General features: G+C 35.1%; 1 protein-coding gene across 1 annotated transcript in view; it reads right to left on the bottom strand.

The window, feature by feature from the left end:
- LOC134838649 (protein FAM81A-like) overlaps positions 1-25,766 on the bottom strand; it is a gene marked incomplete in the record, with an annotated part of 119,592 nt that extends 93,826 nt beyond the window's left edge. Inside the window, 2 exon segments of the mRNA XM_063854110.1 lie at positions 14,924-15,121; positions 25,497-25,766. Of these exon segments, the coding sequence (XP_063710180.1) occupies positions 14,924-15,121; positions 25,497-25,537 (239 nt within the window).
- Positions 25,767-26,419: the final 653 nt, after the last annotated feature.

Here is a 26,419-nt window from a genome sequence, read left to right as displayed (position 1 = left end):
TCTGATTGGTTGATTTTCTCTAAGAAAATGTGAATCAAACTCATTTCATTCTGATTTTCTTTACGTTGAAAGTAATCGCTCTATACTTTGTATAACTACTTGAAATTACTTTCAAGTATTTTCAACAAGTCAAAGTAAGTATAAATGATCTATTATTTTTTTGGGACTTTTAAATCTTCCAATTTGATATGTACCAAGTACTAACTGCTTTACATTAATACCTAATAATTCTCTCATTTGTAGATGCCGTCGCTGAATAGAAACAAGAAAGTGCAGTGTGGGGATTGTGGATACGTGTATGTTAGAGCGCATGCAGCTCGACATAGGAAAAATTGCGTGCGAGGAGTTATTTCTTGTTCGTTCCGAATGTAGGTATTTCACTTACAATCAACAAGAAAAGAACTATCACTTCGTCAAAAAACATGCTCCATCAACTTCCAAGCAATCAAAGGTTTGCTCGTCTAGCGAAAGAGAGTTTCCTAGTTACTACTCGCTCCAACAACACCGGAGGGAGAAAAGAACATGGGGCGAAACAACGGAAGCTAAGTGAAACGGTGGCAGACTTGGACAAAATTGTAGAGGAGGAAGGGGATGACGGAGAGAAACTCGAAGAAGAGTTGAGTGCTTGTCAACACTTCCTGGTTGACACTGAGTTGGAGAATGGGAGGAATAAGGTATTGAAATTTCGAATGTCAAAGTTAGATATCAAGATTATCAACGAGAAGCTTTAAGAAATCTTCAACAAGTTGGATTACGCTTCAAAAATCAAAATTGTTCTGGGATTTGTTCTCCGTAATGTCGAAACGGGAGAATATCGGTATTGTTATGCACTCGAAAGTAATACTTTGTTCAAAAAATCGCCTTTACTGTTGCTCGACGGCTCTATGTTCATTGAAAAGTTTGATATCGTGGAGCAATGCACCCAGGAACGTCAGATTACAAAGTTGAGGTTCATTTTGATCACAAATGTCACTATTTTTGCTGCATTACTGAAAAACATCCCAATGGGATGTCCAGACTCTGTCTTGCCTGAACCTTTACTAAAAAACCATTCAGTAAACTGTCTTTTATCGGATAAAGATAAACAACCATACAAAGATCATCTTTGTCTTTTCCGTGCGTTAACAATGTATTTCCATGGTCATAGTAACCTCGATGCTCATAAATCTCTGCGGTTTACAGAGTTTATATCATATCTGGAATCGATCCGAAGAACTTTTATGGAGCGTCAATTGATGATTTACCTCTTGTAGAGGGAATAAATGAACAAAACATATTCATTTACGATTTTGATATTCAGGAAGGAGAATATGTTGGAAAATGAGCCAGGCGAAGTTTTGGAAAAATCAAAAAAACAGTCAAATTGCTAAGATTTAACAACCATTTCATTCACACGAATGATATTGATTCTTTCTTCAAGTGCTTTCAATGTCCTAGCTGTAACTGTTTCTTCAACAGATCAAACAACTTCAACAGACATCTTATGACTTGTAAAAAAGTTGGAGGCGTCATTGTTTCTGAGAAACCCTCATCTTCATCTATTGTGATGGGGTTATCGGCTAATCCTGCTTCCTCCCACGGAAAAAGGAAGTCGTCGACCAGTTGAGCTACAAATCTTGAGTCAGGAATCTCGGGGTAGTTCATTCCCACATGATCAGAAACTTCCACCATCATTTGCATTGTTCCAAGTTGGTTCTCTGTGATGGGAACTTGCATCATATGATGTTCGTTGAAATCCCTTTGCATCACTTCCACCATGTGCCAGACTTAGATTGGGATGTCCATTCGTGCCAGAAAAACTCCAGAGACTGTTTCTCGCACTTGGATTTGTACTAGATCAGGCGAAAATTCTACAGAGTACATGAGACTGCTGTTTTGCACTGAGAAGATCATTTTGAGCAATAAACTGCGTTAAAGAGTAAAAACAAGAAAGAGCTGAGAGAGGGGTAGCTGAGGGAAGATAAGTTGAAATTAGGGTACTTAGAGCTGAGAGAGGAGGTAGTTGACGGTACTTCAGTTGAAAATAAAATGATTTTCAGTTAGGAGTTAGAGGTACCTTCAACTCAAATGTATGGGTTTTATCAATCAGAAAAGATTTTCAGTACATGGTCGGTAGTCGTGTCCAATCAGATTTCAGCTTCCTTTTATGTGATTCTTGGATAAAAAGGTGTCCAATTGGAAACAAAGCTCCATTTTGGGTATTGTCGTTTCCAACCACAAAAATGTTCATTTTTGTTCTAGTTGTCGTATCCAATCAGAAGACCCTTTTAAGGACTTAAATCTTCCAAATAAGTAAAAATACACACAAAAACAATTGCAAAAACAAATGAACAAAGTTTTTTGCAGTAAAAATAAAAAATATTGCTGATATAAGTAACAAACAAAAGAAGGAAAATTAATTAAAATAACGTCACTGCAATTTTTTTCATCGAATTAACTGAATTTTTTGAGTGTAATCATTGAGAAATTGCTGATTTTTGAGTATATTGTCAAGTTCTTCCTGGTTGTTGACACTGAGATAGAGAATGGGAGGCATGAGGTATTGAACTTTCAAATGTCAAAGTTAGATATCAAGATTATCAACGAGAATTTTTAAGAAGTCTTCAACAAGCTGGATTCCGCTGCAAAAATCAACATTGTTCTTGGATTTGTTCTCCGTAATGTCGAAACGGGAGAATATTGGTATTTTTATGGTTACGAAATTAATACTTTGTTCGAAAAATTGCATTTACTGTGTACGAAAGCGGATTTGATTACAATCAAGGGAAAAATTAAAAAGTTTGATATCGTGGAGCAATCCACCCAGGAACGTCAGAGTACAAAGTGGAGATTCAAGTTGATCACAAATATCACTATTTTTGCTGCACTACTGAAAAACATCCCAATGGGATGTCCAGACTCTGTCTTGCCTGAACCTTTACTAAAAAACCATTCAGTAAACTGTTTTTTATCAGATAAAGATAAACAACCATACAAAGATCGTCTTTGTTTTTTCCGTGCGTTAACAATGTATTTGCATGGTCATAGCAACCTCGATGCTCATACATCTCTGCTGTTTACAGAGTTTATATCAAAATCTGGATTCGATCCGAAGAACTTTCATGGAGTGTCAATCGATGATTTACCTCTTGTAGAGGGAATAAAATAACGAAACATATTCATTTACGATTTTGATATTCAGGAAGGAGAATATGTTGGAAAATTAGCCAGGCGAAGTTTTGGAAAATTCGAAAAAACAGTCAAATTGCTAAGATTCAACAACCATATCATTCACACGAATGATATTGATTCTTTCGTCAAGTGCTTTCGATGTCCTAGCTGTGACTGTTTCTTCAACAGATCAAACAACTTCAACAGACATCTTATGACTTGTAAAGATAGCGTGTGACTCATTTATCCAAAGAATGTTTATACACTTCGAGAAACGCTATTTGAAAAGTTGGAAGGATTCAATATCCCAGTTTCCAAAGATAACACACTATTCAACAACCTAGCCTTTTTCGATTTTGAGTCGATATGTGTTCCATCAGATGAACTGAAAGCTACCCAAACAACATCCTGGAATGGAAAACACGTTCCAATTTCTGCATCAATAGCCTCGAACCTGATGGATGAACCAATTTTTTTTTATAACAAGAATCCGCAAAAACTTATTATCAATTTTTAATCAAACTCGAACTTTTGGCTGGGAAAACATAAGCTCAAAATGAGAACTAAATTTCAAGATGTTGAAAGAATAGTGAATCAGCGGATGTCAAAAACTTTCCAAGAGTTGAATGAAAGATGTGAAAATCATCCAACTGAAAATTTGGAATACGAAGATGAATGTATAGAGGATACAGAGGAAACTGATATGTCAACTCAGTTTTTGAGAATGCAGAAAAATCAGCTGATTAGTTTGAAACAAAATCTGGAGAGATATGTTAACATGTTACCTGTATTTGGGTTTAACAGTGGAAGCCATGATGTGAATTTGATCAAGAGTTATCTGATTCCCTACCTAATCAACGATAAAGAAGCTGAACCTATGCTTATCAAAAAGGCTAACGATTTCATATCCTTCAAGTTTGGAGATATACAGATTCTCGATATCATGAAGTTTTTCGGTGGAGCAACTTCTCTAGACTCCTTTCTTAAAGCCTACAAAGCAAGTGAGATAAAAGGGTTTTTCCCTTATGAGTGGTTTGACAGTGCGGAAAAGCTCGAGAATGAAGAATTACCTCCATACGAAGCCTTTTTCAGTAAATTGAGAAATAACAACCCTCTTGATAAAGACTTTAAGGATTATCAAAAAATGCGGTCAAGTGAATGTGATGAGCAGCAAGCACTAAAGAAACTTCAAATCAAGTAAGTACCCGCACCTGGATGGAATATTTACAGGAGATTTGGCAGAAACATGGAATGACTATATTTAAAGATTTTTCGCAGTGGTACAACAAAAAAGTGGTTGTTCCAACCACTGAAGCAATGCAAAAAATGTTCAGTTTTATCATCAAAAAGAAATTGATATGTTAAAACTTGGTTGTACTCTTCCAAATCTGGCAAATTTTTGTCTGCTTTAATCAACCAATGAAAAATTCTACCTCACTTATCCGTACCTCACTTAGCGATGACGATATTGAGAAAGGAAACAAAAGAAGAGAGCTGGATGACTTGAGACGTGAGTATTTTCGCAAAAAAAGATACAAAATTGAAGAGATTTGGTAATGTGAGTAGTGGGAAAGCTTCAAAACAAACGAAAAAATAAAAAATCATATCCGATCAAACTTTCCCTACAAAAGACCTCTCTCTACTGATTGTTTATTGGAAAAAATAAGATATTGATCTCTATATGGCTACATTCAGTGTGACTTAATTGTTCCAGACAAACTGAAAGCAAAATTTTCCAACTTTCCTCCAATTTTTAAAAACACTGAAGTTGGAAGAAGTGACATTTGGGAATATATGCAAAATTATGCCGTTGAAAATGATCTTCTTGAGCATCCCCAGTGAATGCTCATATCTAGTTTCATTTCTCCTCTTTTCATTTTCTACTTGGAACTTGGCTTACAGTGTACAAACGTTTACCGCTTTGTACAGTATCTCCCTCAAAAATGCTTCAACAAGTTTGTTCAGTCGGTTGTTGATGCTGGAAGGCAAGGAGATGAGAACCCTTTATCCGGTGTTGTTGCAGAGACTATGAAGCTTTTAGATAATTCATCCTACGGTTACCAGATAATGGACAGATCGAGACATACGATCACAAAGTTTTTTTTGAAATGATGAGAAAACACACAAAGCCAAAAATTAACCACTCTTCAAATGATTTAACACCGTTCAGAAAGATTTATACGAGTTTGAAATACTAAATTCAACAATTGAGCACAAAGAACCCATAATAGTCGGATTTTTCATTCTGCAGTATGCAAAGCTGAGAATGCTTGAGCTTTACTACAATTTTTTCGACAAATTTTGTGATGTAAGTAAGTTTGAGGATATAGAAATGGACACGGATTTGCTGTATTTAGCTCTTGCTGAGGAAAATTTGTCTGATTGTATTCGTCCGGAGAAAAAAGATGACTGGGAAAAATTGAGAGAAAAAGATTGCAGAGATTCAATCAGAGCAGATTAAAAAATAAATATTTTTTTTCCACGAACATGTTGTAGCGTTCACAAGAAGCACGATAAACGAGAGCCTGGTCTATTCAAAGAAGATTTTAGGTGTACGGAGATGCTATGTTTATGCAGCAAGACTTATTGTTGCTATGACAAGTAATCAGACAAGATGAATTTTAGCAGCAAAAGATTGAACAAAAGAATTCTAGAGGAATCCGGTGATGTCCAATTTGACTTCAACAAACGGAGGATTTAGAACCACTAATCTTATGGTTGCTACAAACGAGCAAACAAAGAACGGATTGGGCTACTTTTACCCTAAACGACAAGTTCAGGACGACGGAATACACACAAAACCTTTGAAGTTGTAAATAACTGAGTGTGTAATAGCATTCAATTCAGTATTGACTAACTAACTGTAAACTTGTGGTAAAATGTAAGGAAAATTAATTAAAATAACGTCACTGCAATTTTTTTCATCGAATTAACTGAATTTTTTGAGTGTAATCATTGAGAAATTGCTGATTTTTGAGTATATTGTCAAGTTCTTCCTGGTTGTTGACACTGAGATAGAGAATGGGAGGCATGAGGTATTGAACTTTCAAATGTCAAAGTTAGATATCAAGATTATCAACGAGAATTTTTAAGAAGTCTTCAACAAGCTGGATTCCGCTGCAAAAATCAACATTGTTCTTGGATTTGTTCTCCGTAATGTCGAAACGGGAGAATATTGGTATTGTTATGGTTACGAAATTAATACTTTGTTCGAAAAATTGCATTTACTGTGTACGAAAGCGGATTTGATTACAATCAAGGGAAAAATTAAAAAGTTTGATATCGTGGAGCAATCCACCCAGGAACGTCAGAGTACAAAGTGGAGATTCAAGTTGATCACAAATGTCACTATTTTTGCTGCACTACTGAAAAACATCCCAATGGGATGTCCAGACTCTGTCTTGCCTGAACCTTTACTAAAAAACCATTCAGTAAACTGTTTTTTATCAGATAAAGATAAACAACCATACAAAGATCATCTTTGTTTTTTCCGTGCGTTAACAATGTATTTGCATGGTCATAGCAACCTCAATGCTCATACATCTCTGCTGTTTACAGAGTTTATATCAAAATCTGGATTCGATCCGAAGAACTTTCATGGAGTGTCAATCGATGATTTACCTCTTGTAGAGGGAATAAAATAACGAAACATATTCATTTACGATTTTGATATTCAGGAAGGAGAATATGTTGGAAAATTAGCCAGGCGAAGTTTTGGAAAATTCGAAAAAACAGTCAAATTGCTAAGATTCAACAACCATATCATTCACACGAATGATATTGATTCTTTCGTCAAGTGCTTTCGATGTCCTAGCTGTGACTGTTTCTTCAACAGATCAAACAACTTCAACAGACATCTTATGACTTGTAAAGATAGCGTGTGACTCATTTATCCAAAGAATGTTTATACACTTCGAGAAACGCTATTTGAAAAGTTGGAAGGATTCAATATCCCAGTTTCCAAAGATAACACACTATTCAACAACCTAGCCTTTTTCGATTTTGAGTCGATATGTGTTCCATCAGATGAACTGAAAGCTACCCAAACAACATCCTGGAATGGAAAACACGTTCCAATTTCTGCATCAATAGCCTCGAACCTGATGGATGAACCAATTTTTTTTTATAACAAGAATCCGCAAAAACTTATTATCAATTTTTAATCAAACTCGAACTTTTGGCTGGGAAAACATAAGCTCAAAATGAGAACTAAATTTCAAGATGTTGAAAGAATAGTGAATCAGCGGATGTCAAAAACTTTCCAAGAGTTGAATGAAAGATGTGAAAATCATCCAACTGAAAATTTGGAATACGAAGATGAATGTATAGAGGATACAGAGGAAACTGATATGTCAATTCAGTTTTTGAGAATGCAGAAAAATCAGCTGATTAGTTTGAAACAAAATTTGGAGAGATATGTTAACATGTTACCTGTATTTGGGTTTAACAGTGGAAGCCATGATGTGAATTTGATCAAGAGTTATCTGATTCCCTACCTAATCAACGATAAAGAAGCTGAACCTATGCTTATCAAAAAGGCTAACGATTTCATATCCTTCAAGTTTGGAGATATACAGATTCTCGATATCATGAAGTTTTTCGGTGGAGCAACTTCTCTAGACTCCTTTCTTAAAGCCTACAAAGCAAGTGAGATAAAAAGGTTTTTCCCTTATGAGTGGTTTGACAGTGCGGAAAAGCTCGAGAATGAAGAATTACCTCCATACGAAGCCTTTTTCAGTAAATTGAGAAATAACAACCCTCTTGATAAAGACTTTAAGGATTATCAAAAAATGCGGTCAAGTGAATGTGATGAGCAGCAAGCACTAAAGAAACTTCAAATCAAGTAAGTACCCGCACCTGGATGGAATATTTACAGGAGATTTGGCAGAAACATGGAATGACTATATTTAAAGATTTTTCGCAGTGGTACAACAAAAAAGTGGTTGTTCCAACCACTGAAGCAATGCAAAAAATGTTCAGTTTTATCATCAAAAAGAAATTGATATGTTAAAACTTGGTTGTACTCTTCCAAATCTGGCAAATTTTTGTCTGCTTAAATCAACCAATGAAAAATTCTACCTCACTTATCCGTACCTCACTTAGCGATGACGATATTGAGAAAGGAAACAAAAGAAGAGAGCTGGATGACTTGAGACGTGAGTATATTCGCGAAAAAAGATACAAAATTGAAGAGATTTGGTAATGTGAGTAGTGGGAAAGCTTCAAAACAAACGAAAAAATAAAAAATCATATCCGATCAAACTTTCCCTACAAAAGACCTCTCTCTACTGATTGTTTATTGGAAAAAATAAGATATTGATCTCTATATGGCTACATTCAGTGTGACTTAATTGTTCCAGACAAACTGAAAGCAAAATTTTCCAATTTTCCTCCAATTTTTAAAAACACTGAAGTTGGAAGAAGTGACATTTGGGAATATATGCAAAATTATGCCGTTGAAAATGATCTTCTTGAGCATCCCCAGTGAATGCTCATATCTAGTTTCATTTCTCCTCTTTTCATTTTCTACTTGGAACTTGGCTTACAGTGTACAAACGTTTACCGCTTTGTACAGTATCTCCCTCAAAAATGCTTCAACAAGTTTGTTCAGTCGGTTGTTGATGCTGGAAGGCAAGGAGATGAGAACCCTTTATCCGGTGTTGTTGCAGAGACTATGAAGCTTTTAGATAATTCATCCTACGGTTACCAGATAATGGACAGATCGAGACATACGATCACAAAGTTTTTTTTGAAATGATGAGAAAACACACAAAGCCAAAAATGAACCACTCTTCAAATGATTTAACACCGTTCAGAAAGATTTATACGAGTTTGAAATACTAAATTCAACAATTGAGCACAAAGAACCCATAATAGTCGGATTTTTCATTCTGCAGTATGCAAAGCTGAGAATGCTTGAGCTTTACTACAATTTTTTCGACAAATTTTGTGATGTAAGTAAGTTTGAGGATATAGAAATGGACACGGATTTGCTGTATTTAGCTCTTGCTGAGGAAAATTTGTCTGATTGTATTCGTCCGGAGAAAAAAGATGACTGGGAAAAATTGAGAGAAAAAGATTGCAGAGATTCAATCAGAGCAGATTAAAAAATAAATATTTTTTTCCACGAACATGTTGTAGTGTTCACAAGAAGCACGATAAACGAGAGCCTCGTCTATTCAAAGAAGATTTTAGGTGTACGGAGATGCTATGTTTATGCAGCAAGACTTATTGTTGCTATGACAAGTAATCAGACAAGATGAATTTTAGCAGCAAAAGATTGAACAAAAGAATTCTAGAGGAATCCGGTGATGTCCAATTTGACTTCAACAAACGGAGGATTTAGAACCACTAATCTTATGGTTGCTACAAACGAGCAAACAAAGAACGGATTGGGCTACTTTTACCCTAAACGACAAGTTCAGGACGACGGAATACACACAAAACCTTTGAAGTTGTAAATAACTGAGTGTGTAATAGCATTCAATTCAGTATTGACTAACTAACTGTAAACTTGTGGTAAAATGATTATACGAAGCAGTGATTTAATTGCTTCATCTTTTGAATATAAATTTCTCGAAGTTTTTTTCTCGAAGTTGCGTTAGGTTTCAGTATAACTTTAGATAGTTTTCTCGTTAAATCGAGCCTATAAAACAATAATCAAAACATCTAAACCGTTGAAGCTAGCTAAAAAATGCAAGTATTGGCAAAATCAAGCTCAAAAAATTCTCTGGCAAAATCAAGCCAAAAATTTTCTGAAACTTACCATCTTACCATCTGAAACCTACTATCTTAATACATTGAGAAGACTATTCCCTATCTTAGTTCATAGGAAATCTATAGCCTACCTTAATACATCAGCCCCCCCCCCCCTCCTGATCAGCTCACTCTTCTACTACTAGCGTCCTTGTTGCGGAATCCGCTTACAATGCACAAAATGCACAGTTTGGCCTCGTAATGACTCAAAAAACATGATTTTCCGAATTTTCAGTAAGTTCAGCAAAGTTTCAGGTAGATATAGCACAGTTGCGAAGAGCAAGATTATCTAATTAATTAAATATTAAGGGAAATTACATCAAATCCTAACGTGTTTTGAAGCTTTTAGAAATAATTTCTTTTTTTTTATAAAATATTTTTTTCCCAATCACTCTAACCATTGATTTACCATGAACCAAAATTGTGATTACAAGACCTTCATTCCACAATCTACATGTAATTATTTTTTGATATTTACCAGTTAGAAAACGCGTTCCGTAGTTTTTGCGAAAAAAACTAAGCACTTCCACGCAAAATCCAAAAAATTACAGTTTTTCGTACCATTCTCTTCTCATCACTCTGAAACCTTACCAACCCTATTCCCCAATTGAATGAATTGTAGACTCTATACCCAATTCTAACACATAGCTTGGAGACCGAAGGTTCTATTCCCCTATCTTAAAACATGGAAGTCTCCAGGGGACCCCCCCGCCCCTTCCGCCCAAACAACACGACTGAAGCAAAAAAAACTAAAATAGGTGATATGAGTTCCATCAATTTGAACATGTCTTTTGGATGATAATAACTAAGTCATTTGTTTGTCTGCCTATACGTTTCAATCATTTGATTCGTTTGTAGTTGTGAGGTTGACTGCTTCGTCAAACACTCTCCTGTATTTTGACATTGGTTCATCTCCGGAATCTACCAGAACTCGTTTGTTCACACCTTCACTACTAAATTTGAACTTATCTGTATATCTAAAAACGTCTGTGAAAATCTCGGCTCCCGCTTGTCATGTTTTTTTTTATGGATACTGCAACACCTTTGAGGAAAAAAACTAGATTTTGCATTCTGACTAGAAAAATTTTCTGCAATCATTTTTCCTCATTTTTTCCCGAACAGCTATCTTATCTGGTTGGATACAGCAATATAAGTTTTCTTCAGCAAGTGCTAAGTAAAGTGAGTCTGTACTCATCTCCAACTCTTCAAATTTCTTTACATCGCAGAACTTGTCAACGAAATTGTAGTACAGCTCCAATACTCTCAGCTTTGCAAACTGCAGTGTGAAAAATCCAACAAGTATGGGTTCTCTATGTTCAATAGTTAATTTCAACAACTTCACCTCAGAAAAACTTGTATCAACTGTATTCAATCTTCTGAATAAGGGTTCATTGATTGACTTGTGCATTTTTTGATCGTTCAGATATTTCGTAATTGTATGCCTGGATCTTTCATGATTTGATATCCATAGAAGGAATCATCAAAAAATTTTCATTGATTCTGCTACAACTACTGATAATGAGTTTTCAACTCTTTCTCGAATAGTATCAATGAATGATTGCACGAGAACTTTTTCGAAACCTTTTCGAGGAGAACGAAACGGTTAAATTTGGTGCACCGCACATCAAGTTCCCAATGAAAATTGAAGAGAGGGGTTATAACTGTTCCAGTCTCTAGCTTAAAACTAAATATCTGCATTCTCCGAGGGATTTTTAATATCTCATTATCGAGTGCATAGTTTTTCATGTAGTCTCCAATATCGTTTCTTTGTACTTCAGTTTTTTGAAAAATGAAGTAAAGTTGGCAAATTTTAATTTTAATTCATCTGGATCATTTAAATCACACTGAACATAGCCAAAGAGAGATCCAGTTTTTCTTTTTACATGAAGGGAGTCTGTAGAAAAAAGTCTTTTGTACGGAGAAGGGGTTCGGATATGATTTTTGACTTTGTCATTGGTTTTGAAATTTTCCCACCACTCAAAATCCCACATTTCTTCAAATTTGTAGCCTTTCTTTTCATATTTACCCGTCACATATCCTGCAGCCCTCTCTTCTTATTACCTCGATCATTATCCTGATCTGTTAAGGAGGGACCAGCTTCTTGACAGGAACTGAACTGGTAGTAACAATCCAATGCTTCGAATACTGTTTTACAGTGATCAAAATTACCGTCTACATTAAAACAGTCAATTTTTTTCTGTTTTCCAGATGCAAAAAAGCTCTCAATTTTGCATTTTTGCCTTTGTAGCTGGTAGAAAGATATGGCCAGAATCTCAAAATGCGTAAACGGTTATGTCTAGTTTTACTTTTCTGCAAATTGGTGTCAAACTCCCTGCACATGTACATTCATGTTTGCATATCTTGACCAATTGAGAAAAAATATATCTGACTTGCAGCAATCTTAACGATTCGCTCACATACTTTTGATGAAATTCTGATAAAATTCTCATCAACTACAGCTTTTCGGGTAAACACAATCGAAGGACCACTCGTCATGTCTTGTATTTTTTCACAAAATTCTCAAAATTTCCATTTTTTAAATAATATATAGATTATTGCAGACAATCGTTTTCTAGAATCGGAAGTGTACATCCAAGTGTCAACATGTCTATCCCTGTTAAAATAAAATTTGATCAAAGTTTGCATTGCTTCTTTGTTGTTGCAATACTGCAAAAATCTTTGAACACAGTCGTTTTGTTTTCCTTCTACGTCTCTCATAAGTATTTGTAATCATCCAAACCTGATGGAGGCTTAGTCTTGATTTGAGGCCTTTTCATTGCTTGTTGATTGTCAAGGATACTCTTTCTCAGCTTCTAATAACCAAAAAAGTCTTTGTCTAGAGGATTGTTGTTTCAGTTTTATTGAAAAAGACATCATAGGTCGGCAAATCGGGAAAATCAAGTTTGTCTGTGTTGTTAAACCACTCAAAGGGGAAGAATATTTTCGTTTTGCTAGCTTTATATGCTCTGAGAAAAAAGTCCAGAGCAGTTACTCCATCCGAAACTTCATTATATCGAGAAAATGTACATCTCCACAATTGAAAAATATAAAGTCGTTCGCTTTTTTGATGACTGATGTTTCCTGTTCTTTATCCTGAATCAAATTCAAATCCTATCTACCGCCGTTAAATCCACGAACAGAAAAAGTATTAACATATCTTTCAAGATGCTGTTTCAAATCATGGAGTTGTTGTTTTATTCCTAAAAACTGTGCGACATATCTGACTCTTCCGATTGTTCAATGCATTCGTCTTCGTGCTCAAATTTGCTACTTGAAAAATTTTTACTTCGTTCGTTTAGCTGATCAAGTATCTTTTTCATTCGTTCAATGGCGGCTACTCAATATCCCTAATTTTTGTTCTCATTTTTGGGATACTTTTTTAGCCAACAGTTCGAGGTTGCTTACAAAATCAATAATCAAGTTCTGTGGATCCCTAAATAAAATACCAACTTTTTATTTGAAAACAGTTTTTAAACAATTTGCAACTTTCTTTGGAGAAATTACTCTTCTTAAAGTTTGTTGAGCTAAGTAAGGGGCTAACTTGGAGATAATTATGTCGGTGATTGCCTGGGTGTTTTCGGCGTAATTTTTGATAAACTAAGAAAAGCCAAAATTGGGGTAAAATTTTGGGCCCGAATTTCGCAAAACAAATTACATCATATTAATTCTGCAGAAATTTTACCCCCGAAATGGGTCTTTTTGGCTTTTTTCAATTTATCAAGAACACTGAAACTACTTAATTAATTGATGAAACAATTATTTCACAGGAAGCCTCTTACGCAGCTCAACAAAATTTAAGAAGAGTTAGATCTCCAAAAAATTGCGCAAATTGTTTAAAATTTAATTTTAAACAGGTATTCTGGGTTTTATATAGTAAAAAAATAAACTTTTTGTTACTGAAAATGTTTTCTCGTATACTGATTTTTTGAGACTTAACTCTTCTTAGTTTTTGTTGAGCTGCGTAAGAGGCTTCCTGTGAAATGATTTTCTTATGAATTAACTAGGTAGTTTCAGCGTAATTCCTGATTAATTGAAAAAAGCCAAAATGTTTTTATGGTGTTGAAATTACACCGTAAAATTGCTGATGAAAATCTAAGCAATTTTTGTTCTCCTCTCTTTTTGTCTAATCTCAACCCAATTTGAGAAAAACGCGTTTGAAAATTTAAGTTTTGTTCGTTTTGTCCGGATAATTTAAATCAGCACTGTAGTTCGAGTCACTAAACATATGTATAAACAAGACTGCTCGTATCAGGGCAAAGCCCTGAATGTTCTGACTGCCTTTTATGGTCTATGGAGCAGTAATAACCTGGAAAGTTTAAATGTGATAAGTAAAATAAAAACAATTTGTGAAAACATCCGCCCACACGCCATAAGAAGTACACAGGGATAAAATTTGCTCCTATTAACAAATCAATTATGGCATATAATCTTCCTTGAACCAATTTGGAACGATTTCTAAGACGGATTTAATCTCCGCTTACACGTTTATAGCGCGAATTATATCGCGCGTTAATTTTCTAATTTGGCCAAAATGGCAATCTTTAAACCCTCATAACTTTTCGAAAAATGATCACAGGTAAAATATCTTTTCAAATTTAAGCTCAGGACAATAATAGCTTTGGATTGATGTAAAATAAGTTCCTTCAAAATTGGCTAGCGAAAAAGTCGAAATTTGCTAATTCACCACTTAGTTTTTCGGGTTCAGCGGTAATTAAACGAAATATAGAACATCGAAAAACAATTTATTTTTCTTCCAATCCTTTAAATTTAAAATTTTTTTATCAGAACATTTTATGGATATACCCCCCCACCCCGCCTCACATAAGCATCAGTTTCAAGGTTATATGTTTCGCAAAAACGGCTCAAAAGCCACTAATACTGCGCTCATTTTGAAGCAAGAGTTACAGCGCAATCGTCTAAAAGAACCGCTCAAACCTTTCAAATCTTGCTTCAAATGTAGGGGAAAATGTCGACTAGGATGTGTTTGAGCTGGTTAACCCGCCAGCACATAACTTACCTATCTTCAATTTCATCCATCCTTCTAAAATAAGCGGAGTTGTCAGCAGTAGGCGGTTGCATTAGCACCAAGGGAGCAGTCGCAGAGTAGGGGGGCACGAGGGCTGCTGGTCGCCTTGCCCCGCTGTCAATTGAGAGAGGTGGTGTTAGGGGTCTTACTCTCGCTCTGGGTGGAGGCGGCGCACGCGGTGACCGGGGTCTAAAAAGTTTCATTGAAAAATAAATAGAGCAATGAACAAAATTGAAAAAGAAAAGTAAAACTGGTTTGTGTACAATTTTCAGATTTCACGGAAAGTACGACGCTAGTGACATCCATGGATACAGAGCTAACATGCATAATCAAATGGGACACGCACAGGGCGAATGCGAATCAAGGGGAGGGGGTCGAGTACCAGACCAAAAATTCAGGAGGAAGTCAAATTTAAAGCGTCGGAGAACAAGGAGAGTCAATCAGCGCAAAGAGCTAGAAAAAACGAGTCGGTAGCGCAAAAGCAGGCACGACTCAGCAAGGGGTTGAAAGAAAACTTAACGACAACGCCTTAACTGTTTGAATAGGGAGAACGAATTCAACTAAAAAGAAACTAGAAGAAACTCTTAACATATTTGAAAAAAAAAGAGACGACGCAAAAAGAGAGACTAGAGATGACAGAACAAACCTTACGGAGAGGATGAGAGAAAATCCTTCTAATCCCAAACCTGTTTGGTCGGAGAAACTAGCAGAGCCATAAAAAGAAGTGTCAACGACTGCTACCGCAGACCCGGGTTCAGCTCACATTGAAAACTAGCGATAAAAAAGTGAAAAAAAAACAGCGATCGCGATCGATCAATTATCTATGTTCACTGCCACAATAGCAAATTTTATCTATAAAAATTTCTAATTTGGCTTAATTTCAGCGATGAAACAGCGATAAAAACATCAAAATGAGAAAAATAGTTCTCTAACAGGGGTTCGATCCCCTAACTTTGCGATGTGGACAACTGTTTGCTACCTCTGCGCTATCAATACTTATACCTGATAAGCTAATGAGCTTATCAGCTATAACTCTCATTTGAAAGCTACTAGAATGAATTAAAATTTCTCAAGTTTTAGCGATGATTTTGTACGGAATCATTACTGAAATAGCTCTGAAAAACCACAGGTTTATCTATGCACCAAACTCTGAATTATACATGAATCAGCGCTAAAAACTAGCGATCACTGGAAAACTACAGAAAAAGCGATGATTAAATGTAGGACTTCAACCCGGGGAAGCAGCAGCACGACAAAATCAATTGGATGAAACGGAAAACCAGAGGTCCAACAAGAACGATCCGCCAAAAAGATTTGGGGAACCGGTCAAACACTTAGTCAAAGCAATCGAAGAACAATCAGACGACGGCAACAAGGTGTCCGACGATTTACGAAGGGTGTCACTCGAGGCCTATGGCTACCGATTTGGTAACAAAAATTTTGCCAAGTACGCAATAGAGTATTCATTACGAGGCCGAGCTGTGCACTGGATAGGCGCACAATTTTATGTCTGTATCTTCCTGGATTCCAGAGTTAATCCTTTAAATATGTTTCAAAACGTTAGTGGATTCCACAAACAAAATTTCAGTGGTCTCTAGAAAAGCTAGTTGAGAAACTAGCTAGTTGTTCAGGATTCCGCAAAATGTAAGTGAAATCCGCAAAATTTGTATGCGGAAATCGCAAATGTAAGCGGATTCCGCAAAATGTAAGTTGATTCCGCATTTTTGTTTAAAAATGAACTTGCATTTGAACAATTAAAAGCTAGAGGTGGAACATTTGAATTATTATCTATAGGAACGCGCAATTTGAAAGCAAGGACTCGTTCATTTGTCAGCGAAATCCACAGACAAATCTTAAAACATTGGTTAACTTTACGGATGTCAAATGTTTGCCGTTGGGATGAATTTTGAGATCGGAAATCACAATCATCTGAAGCCATTTAGGGCTTGTGATGGTTTGAGATGGGTTTGAAATGGCTAATCAGGGTTTGAAATGGCAATTCATATTTTAAATGGGGGCAGTTAAGCCACTCATCAGTAACTGAGATGAGATGGTTCAGATATGGTTAAGAAATCATCATCAGTATTTGAGATGTGATGGTTCAGTTGTTTCAAAAATTATCATCGCACTTATCAGTGTTCGAGATGGGATGGTTCAGTATTTGAGACGAGTATTTGAGATGAGAGATGGTTCAGTATTTGAAACGAGATAAAGGACGGCTCGATTGCCTTTTTTGAAAGCCGAACTGAAATGTCCTCTGAAAACTGGATTAAAAAACCTTCGTTTAATTAAAACTGAAAGGAAAAACTTATGCAAGCGGTAAAACTACAGTACAAAAAGTAAAACTTTGTTTTAAACTTTTGTTGAGCAATTGGATTAATTTTTCTGTTCTTTCCACGGCTGTTTCGGAATCCTTTTCCTCAAAATCTCTACCTTCGACAGAGCGTCCGTGTTGTCTCAATGGCTCACTATGGTAATCATAGTCTGGTGTTTCTGTTGAAATATTTCTCTCCTCGGCTGTTTCGCCTGTTTCTGAATCCTTTCTCTCGAAAACTCCACATTCGACAAAGCGTCTCTGTTGTCTTAATGGCTCACTATGGTATTCATAGTCTGGTGTTTCTGTTGAAATATTTCTCCCCTCGGCTGTTTCGCCTGTTTCTGAAACCTTTCTCTCGAAAACTCCACATTCGACAAAGCGTCTCTGTGGTCTTAATGGCTCACTATGGTATTCATAGTCTGGTGTTTCTGTTGAAATATTTCTATCCTTGGCTGTTTCGCCTGTTTCTGAATCCTTTCTCTCGAAAACTCCACATTCGACAAAGCGTCTCTGTTGTCCCAATGGCTCACTATGATATTCATAGTCTGGTGTTTCTGTTGAAAAATTGGTCTTCTCGGCTGTTTCGGCTGTTTCTGAATCCTTTTTCTCGAAAACTCCACATTCGACAAAGCGTCTCTGTTGTCTTAATGGCTCACTATGGTATTCATAGTCTGGTGTTTCTGTTGAAATATTTCTCCCCTCGGCTGTTTCGCCTGTTTCTGAAACCTTTCTCTCGAAAACTCCACATTCGACAAAGCGTCTCTGTGGTCTTAATGGCTCACTATGGTATTCATAGTCTGGTGTTTCTGTTGAAATATTTCTATCCTTGGCTGTTTCGCCTGTTTCTGAATCCTTTCTCTCGAAAACTCCACATTCGACAAAGCGTCTCTGTTGTCCCAATGGCTCACTATGATATTCATAGTCTGGTGTTTCTGTTGAAAAAATGGTCTCCTCGGCTGTTTCGGCTGTTTCTAAATCCTTTCTCTCGAAAACTCCACATTCGACAAAGCGTCTCTGTTGTCTTAATGGTTCACTATGGTTTTCGTAGTCTGGCGTGTTTGCCTTTATCTCTCTTATTGAATTTGATTTTTTCTTTCCACAACTTTGTACTCAAACAGTTTGACGTGTTTATGTTCTGATGTTTGAGCGTACTTTAAAAAAAAAAGCTTTCACAGAGTCAAGTGGAGTATCTTTATCCGGACAAACGAAAGGTGTAATACTTTCGAACTGCAGACTGGAAAAAAAATCAAATATTTCGTCAGCTGATGAGTGCGAAGAATAACAGCACCGAATAGTTCTCTCAGACACTGCTTAAACCAATCTCCCAGACATTATTTCGTTTTTAGTGAAGAACATTGCGGTTGGAATGATTGTAAGCACTTCTGGAAGTGGGATGCCCGGATTTCAAGCAGTTTTAAGTTCGCAGACCCAGACGACGGCTTGCAGAATTGGATTTTGGTACTTTCGACATCTAAGGTGAGCCAATTTTGAACAGTCGATACTGACAAAATGAAACGTAGACTTTAGTGTTGAATCTAATTGCAAGCTCTTTCGTCAAAAACTCATAACCGTAGCGAGATTTGTTAGAAAAAAGGACCACATTAATTTGAAATGAACAGAGCCATGCGGACACGGCTTGAAAGATGGCTGAAAAACAGCTCTCCCTACAAGGTATTAAATTGGAATCTGTTTTGCAAAACGTTGTGTCAATGTAAATATTATCAAAATTGTGAACAGCAGCTTCTTGTAAATTGTCGAAAAGAAGATTGATTCGCTTCGTATGACAAACTTGCCATCTGAAATTGCCAGTAAAAGGGCAGACTTTTTATTGGGAACTAGTAAGAACATTACTGAACCTGGACAGTGACCTGCAGGAATAAAATTGACAGTTGGTTTATGTGTCTCGCCCCTTCCGATGAAATATTTAATGTAATCTCATTATCTGAATACCGAGGTATTATAAATGGAGTTAAGTGAACATAAAGCGGCAATTCACCCAAAAAAGCAGCCGAAACTTTTTGACAAAAAATTTTTAAGTTATAGTTTTTTAACCTTTCGGAGAGCTCAGGCTCATTTAGGCCCATCATGTGATCTGTTTGACAGCGTGAAAGAAATTAAACCGTAGGTTTGAGGTTCTCATCATGGAAGCAATCAATTGAAACCCCAAAAAATTCCGATATTGGACCGGGAATTTCTGTCATAATTATAGAAGGCAAAAGGAGGTATGAACTCTGAGTTAATAAAATGAGGATTAAAGATAAATTTCTATAACTTTTAAGAAAGGAGAAGACCACCTCGTTTTGTTCCTCATGAGCCCGTTTTGAGTGTAAACATATATCCTTGGTTAATTTATATAGCCAAAACTTTAATAATTCTGGCGCATCATTAACATTACACGAGTGGATCCAAAAAACAATAAGAATTAGCTTCAGTAGAGCCGATTTTCTCATGTCAAAAAGAAATACTTGTGAATTTAATCCCATAACTATGTAGCATAACTATCTTAACTAAAATTTTAACTAATTTAAATAACAAGGTAGCTTTTAAAACAAGGCCCAAAAGAAATGCTCCACAGCTGGAAGCAGTAAAGTCTATCAGATGATGCAATGAAGATAACGATGAGGCAAAAAAATATAAGATAACTAAACCTACAGTTTTAGAAAGAGAAAAACAGAGACGTTGATTGACTGTATAACTGATAAAAAATGAGCGCACCAGTGACGGAATTTGATCATGTAGCACCAGCGACGGCAATTTGAGACAGCGGTTTGAGTCGCCAACACGGCGATTTGCATAAAATTCTAAATTAATTTGGTGAAAGTAATTTCTAAATTAATTTTTAAAGACCTAAAATAATTTGGTAAAATAAATTATAGATTCTGAAATTTAGATGGCCGATCACTGATTTTGTGAGCACACAACACAGCAAGCGGCTAACCATGTTTTGCGATTGCAAGTTGAAATCTGATTGATTGGTATGCGAGTTGAAGTTTGCATAGGGCAATTGTTTGCACTAAAAAACAGTTTTCTAATAAAATAGTCATGAAATATTTTAGTAAAATGTTTTGACATTTGAGATAATGAAAGTTAAGGTTAATCTGACTGTGTGGGTCATCAGGCACCTTAAATAAAAAACTGACTGTGACAGCGGCATTTGCATTAAGAAAACAGTTTTTCTAAATAACTAGTCATAAATTATTTTAGTATTTGAGACACCCAGTGGTCATACTTTGAGATTTCAGATTTTGAAACTTACTGATAATCTGGTAGGTTTTAGTCTACTTTTTGTTTAATCCGCATTAGTTTGGTACACAATTAGTACCCTAGTGCCACCAGCACCACTAAAAAGCAGTTTTCACTAAAAAACAGTTTCTAATATCTAGTCATAAAATATTTTAGTATTTGAGACACCCAGTGGTCATATTTTGAGATTTGAGATTTTGAAACGTGCTGATAGTCTGGCAGGCATTAGTCAATTAGTCTGCATTAGTCGGCAATAGTCTGGTACACAATAAATTCCCTAGTAACCCCAACGCCACTAAAACAATCAATTTTCATTTAAAAACAGTTTCTAAAAAACTAGTCATAAAATGTTTTAGTAATTGAGACACCCAGTGGTTGTGTTTTGAGATTTGAGATTTTAAAACACACTTGTAATCTGGTAGGCTTTAGTCAATAATTCCACATTTGTCGGCAATAGTCTGGTACACAATTATTACCTAGTCGGGTTTAGTCGGCATTAGTCTGGTACACAATTAGGCCCCTAAAAACAGCTTTTTACCAAAAAACGGTTTTCAATAAACCAGTCATAAAATGTTTTTTGTTTGAGGCACTCAGTGGTCATTTTTTGAGATTTGAGATTTTGAACTTTACTGATAATCTGGTAGGCCTTAATCAATTAGTCTACATTAGTCGGCATTGGTCTGGTACACAGTTAGTCCCCCAGTGCCCCCAACATCACTAAAGTTAAGTTTTCACTAAAATAAAGTTTCTAATAAGTTAGTCATAACATGTTTTTGTATTTTAGACACCCAGTGGCCAATATTTGAAATTTGAGATTTTGAAAATTACTGATAATCTGGTCGGCATTATTCAATTGGTCTGCCTTAGTCGGCATTGGTCTGGTACACATTTAGTCCCCTAGTGCCCCCAACATCACTAAAATCAAGTTTTCACTAAAAAGCAGTTTCTTATAAATTATTCATGAAAAATTTTTGTATTTGAGACACCCAGTGGTCATATTTTGTAACTTGAGATTTTTAAAATTCCTGATAATCTGTTAGGCATTAGTCAATTGGTCTATATTAGTCGGCACTAGTCTAGATCACAATTAATCCCCTAGTGCCTTCAACATCACTTAAAATAAGTTTTCACCAAAAAGCTGTTTCTAATAAATTAGTCATAAAACGTTTTTGTATTTGAGACACCCAGTGGTCATACTTTGAGATTTGAGATTTCGAAATTTACTGATAATGTATGTATGTATGTATGTATGTATGTATGTATGTATGTATGTATGTATGTATGTATGTATGTATGTATGTATGTATGTATGTATGTATGTATGTATGTATGTATGTATGTATGTATGTATGTATGTATGTATGTATGTATGTATGTATGTATGTATGTATGTATGTATGTATGTATGTATGTATGTATGTATGTATGTATGTATGTATGTATGTATGTATGTATGTATGTATGTATGTATGTATGTATGTATGTATGTATGTATGTATGTATGTATGTATGTATGTATGTATGTATGTATGTATGTATGTATGTATGTATGTATGTATGTATGTATGTATGTATGTATGTATGTATGTATGTATGTATGTATGTATGTATGTATGTATGTATGTATGTATGTATGTATGTATGTATGTATGTATGTATGTATGTATGTATGTATGTATGTATGTATGTATGTATGTATGTATGTATGTATGTATGTATGTATGTATGTATGTATGTATGTATGTATGTATGTATGTATGTATGTATGTATGTATGTATGTATGTATGTATGTATGTATGTATGTATGTATGTATGTATGTATGTATGTATGTATGTATGTATGTATGTATGTATGTATGTATGTATGTATGTATGTATGTATGTATGTATGTATGTATGTATGTATGTATGTATGTATGTATGTATGTATGTATGTATGTATGTATGTATGTATGTATGTATGTATGTATGTATGTATGTATGTATGTATGTATGTATGTATGTATGTATGTATGTATGTATGTATGTATGTATGTATGTATGTATGTATGTATGTATGTATGTATGTATGTATGTATGTATGTATGTATGTATGTATGTATGTATGTATGTATGTATGTATGTATGTATGTATGTATGTATGTATGTATGTATGTATGTATGTATGTATGTATGTATGTATGTATGTATGTATGTATGTATGTATGTATGTATGTATGTATGTATGTATGTATGTATGTATGTATGTATGTATGTATGTATGTATGTATGTATGTATGTATGTATGTATGTATGTATGTATGTATGTATGTATGTATGTATGTATGTATGTATGTATGTATGTATGTATGTATGTATGTATGTATGTATGTATGTATGTATGTATGTATGTATGTATGTATGTATGTATGTATGTATGTATGTATGTATGTATGTATGTATGTATGTATGTATGTATGTATGTATGTATGTATGTATGTATGTATGTATGTATGTATGTATGTATGTATGTATGTATGTATGTATGTATGTATGTATGTATGTATGTATGTATGTATGTATGTATGTATGTATGTATGTATGTATGTATGTATGTATGTATGTATGTATGTATGTATGTATGTATGTATGTATGTATGTATGTATGTATGTATGTATGTATGTATGTATGTATGTATGTATGTATGTATGTATGTATGTATGTATGTATGTATGTATGTATGTATGTATGTATGTATGTATGTATGTATGTATGTATGTATGTATGTATGTATGTATGTATGTATGTATGTATGTATGTATGTATGTATGTATGTATGTATGTATGTATGTATGTATGTATGTATGTATGTATGTATGTATGTATGTATGTATGTATGTATGTATGTATGTATGTATGTATGTATGTATGTATGTATGTATGTATGTATGTATGTATGTATGTATGTATGTATGTATGTATGTATGTATGTATGTATGTATGTATGTATGTATGTATGTATGTATGTATGTATGTATGTATGTATGTATGTATGTATGTATGTATGTATGTATGTATGTATGTATGTATGTATGTATGTATGTATGTATGTATGTATGTATGTATGTATGTATGTATGTATGTATGTATGTATGTATGTATGTATGTATGTATGTATGTATGTATGTATGTATGTATGTATGTATGTATGTATGTATGTATGTATGTATGTATGTATGTATGTATGTATGTATGTATGTATGTATGTATGTATGTATTTATGTATGTATGTATGTTCAAATGTAAGTATGTTTGTATCTATGTATGTATGTATGTATGTATGTATGTATGTATGTATGTATGTATGTATGTATGTATGTATGTATGTATGTATGTATGTATGTATGTATGTATGTATGTATGTATGTATGTATGTATGTATGTATGTATGTATGTATGTATGTATGTATGTATGTATGTATGTATGTATGTATGTATGTATGTATGTATGTATGTATGTATGTATGTATGTATGTATGTATGTATGTATGTATGTATGTATGTATGTATGTATGTATGTATGTATGTATGTATGTATGTATGTATGTATGTATGTATGTATGTATGTGTGTATAGATGTATGTACGTATCTTTGTATATATCTATGAGCGATTTAATATATATTTAAAAAAAACGCTCAAAAAGCCGCTCAAGATTTAAGCGGTTTGAGCGGTTTTTTTAGACAATTAAGCTCAAAATATTGCTTCTAAATGAGCGGTTTTTGAAAAGTTTATCGAAAAAAACTGCTCAAAAACCGCGCAAGATTTGAACGGTTTCAAGCGGTTTATCTGAAAAAAACGCTCAAAAACAGGCTCGAAAACCGCGCAAGATTTGAACAGCCTTTGAGCGGTTTTTCTAGATAAACCGCTCAAAAACCGCGCAAGATTTGAACGGTTTCTGAGCGGTTTTTTCAGTTAAACTGCTCAAAACCGTTCAAATCTTGCGCGATTTTTTAGCGGTTTTTTAAGATAAACCGTTCAAAAACCGCTCAAACCGCTCATTTTGAAGCAAGATTTTGAGCGTAATAGTTTAAAAAAAACGCTCGAACCGCTCAAATCTTGTTTCAAATTAAGTGAAAAATCTCGAATCGGGTATGATCTAATACCGGTCAGTGGTCAAGATCAGCACGATTGATTGCCTCATGACACTATCTTAATTTCAGTGTGTGCTGGTTAAGTGAATTCACATCTAAAATTATTCGTATACTCAGAAAAAAAGACGCAATTGTAAGAATTCAGTATAAAGATCACCAATTTAACACGATCATGAGATATCACAGTTGGTAAATGCATATTGCAAAACTTTGAAAAAAGGCTGATAGCCATTAAGTTTTATTAATACGAAATCAAATGACATGTACTTTCTCAAAAACTCTGTGGTGAGGGAATTGCATATTTTATATGCTGAGGTAAACTCGGGTGGTTAGCTTGACAGGGAAGGACTAAAATAGGGAATATATGCGTTTCGAACCCACAAACTTGGTGTTGCCAGGTCTTCGCAGTCAATTTTCATCAAAAAAGTCAATCAGACCATTAACTGAACTTTTGTTCACAATAATAGGGGACCACTGGAAACAGCATATGTTTACGTTTCAAGGCCTCACGTACAAACTTTTGCCCTCTCATGTATTCTCAATCCTTTCACCATTTTAATTGAAAAAAAAACAATCACTTCAGCGATTGATGTTTTTGTAAGGATGGAGGAAGTCCTGGAAACATCAGATATAAGTCTAATTATTAATCCTCAACCAAGCACGGAGTAGAACGATGAGCTTTATTTTTCAAACCACAAGCATGTGATATTTTCATAGAAGTATGATAATGTTTACCTTTACGATATACGTTTTGTTTGTAGAAAACCTATTGGTAGTAAAACGTAAGATTGATGACAATTTGATTTTTGTTAGCTAAGAAGGCACAGAATCTGTTTGAAATAACAATTTTGCACATTTATTCTGACTCACGTGTCTTTGACGAGGATCCCAGTTCCATCCAGTTCAAACATACTACTCTTCTTCTGTGCAAATTATACTCAAAACTATCAGCTCCACTTCAAATATGCTCAAGTTAGGCGAACAACTTTTTTCTGCTTTTTCAGATATAATCAATGAAAGACCACAGCCAAAAACATAAAACATGCAGCACACACAAAAATGGTGATGTGTTGGTTTAAACATGCAGCACTATAACAACGCAAAACACGGTGCAAAATCAGTTTAACTCAGTAATTCATGGCCACGTCTTATAAAAAAAAGAGAAAAAGAAAGAAAATGCAGGGGAACAACAGATGTGTGTGTATGTGTGTGTGTGTGTGTGTGTGTGTGTGTGTGTGTGTGTATATGTGTGTATCTGTGTGTGTGTGTGTGTATGTGTGTGTGTGCGCGTGTGCGTTTCATGGCCTGGATCACGAATATGCGGTTTCCAGGTCTTCCCCACCATTTTGAGCTATAAAAAGTTAACTTATCTGTTAATGGCATAAGATGATGGAGAAGTCAGATGTCTCCAGATCTTCCCCGAGTCGAGATTTTTCACCTAATTTGAGCAAGATTTGAGCGGTTTGAGCGGTTTTTTTAGACAATTACGCTCAAAATATTGCTTCAAAATGAGCGGTTTGAGCGGTTTTTGAACGGTTTATCTAAAAAAACCGCTCAAAAACCGCGCAAGATTTGAACGGTTTTGAGCGGTTTATCTAAAAAAACCGCTCAAAAACCGCTCAAATCTAGCGCGGCTTTTGAGCGATTTTTTTAGATAAACCGCTAAAAACCGTTCATATCTTGAACATGTTTAGAGATCTGTTTTTGGATTGCAGAGACCCACTCACGCACACCAAAATGTGTGCCTATCCTACGCACAGTTCGGCTTCGTAATCAAAGTTACTTTGTTAATT

The sequence above is a fragment of the Symsagittifera roscoffensis genome, chromosome 1, assembly GCF_963678635.1.
Source record: "Symsagittifera roscoffensis chromosome 1, txSymRosc1.1, whole genome shotgun sequence".
NCBI lineage: Eukaryota > Metazoa > Xenacoelomorpha > Acoela > Convolutidae > Symsagittifera > Symsagittifera roscoffensis.
The sequence above is the reverse complement of the archived record's forward strand: the minus strand, read 5'-3'. Positions and strand labels throughout refer to the sequence as shown.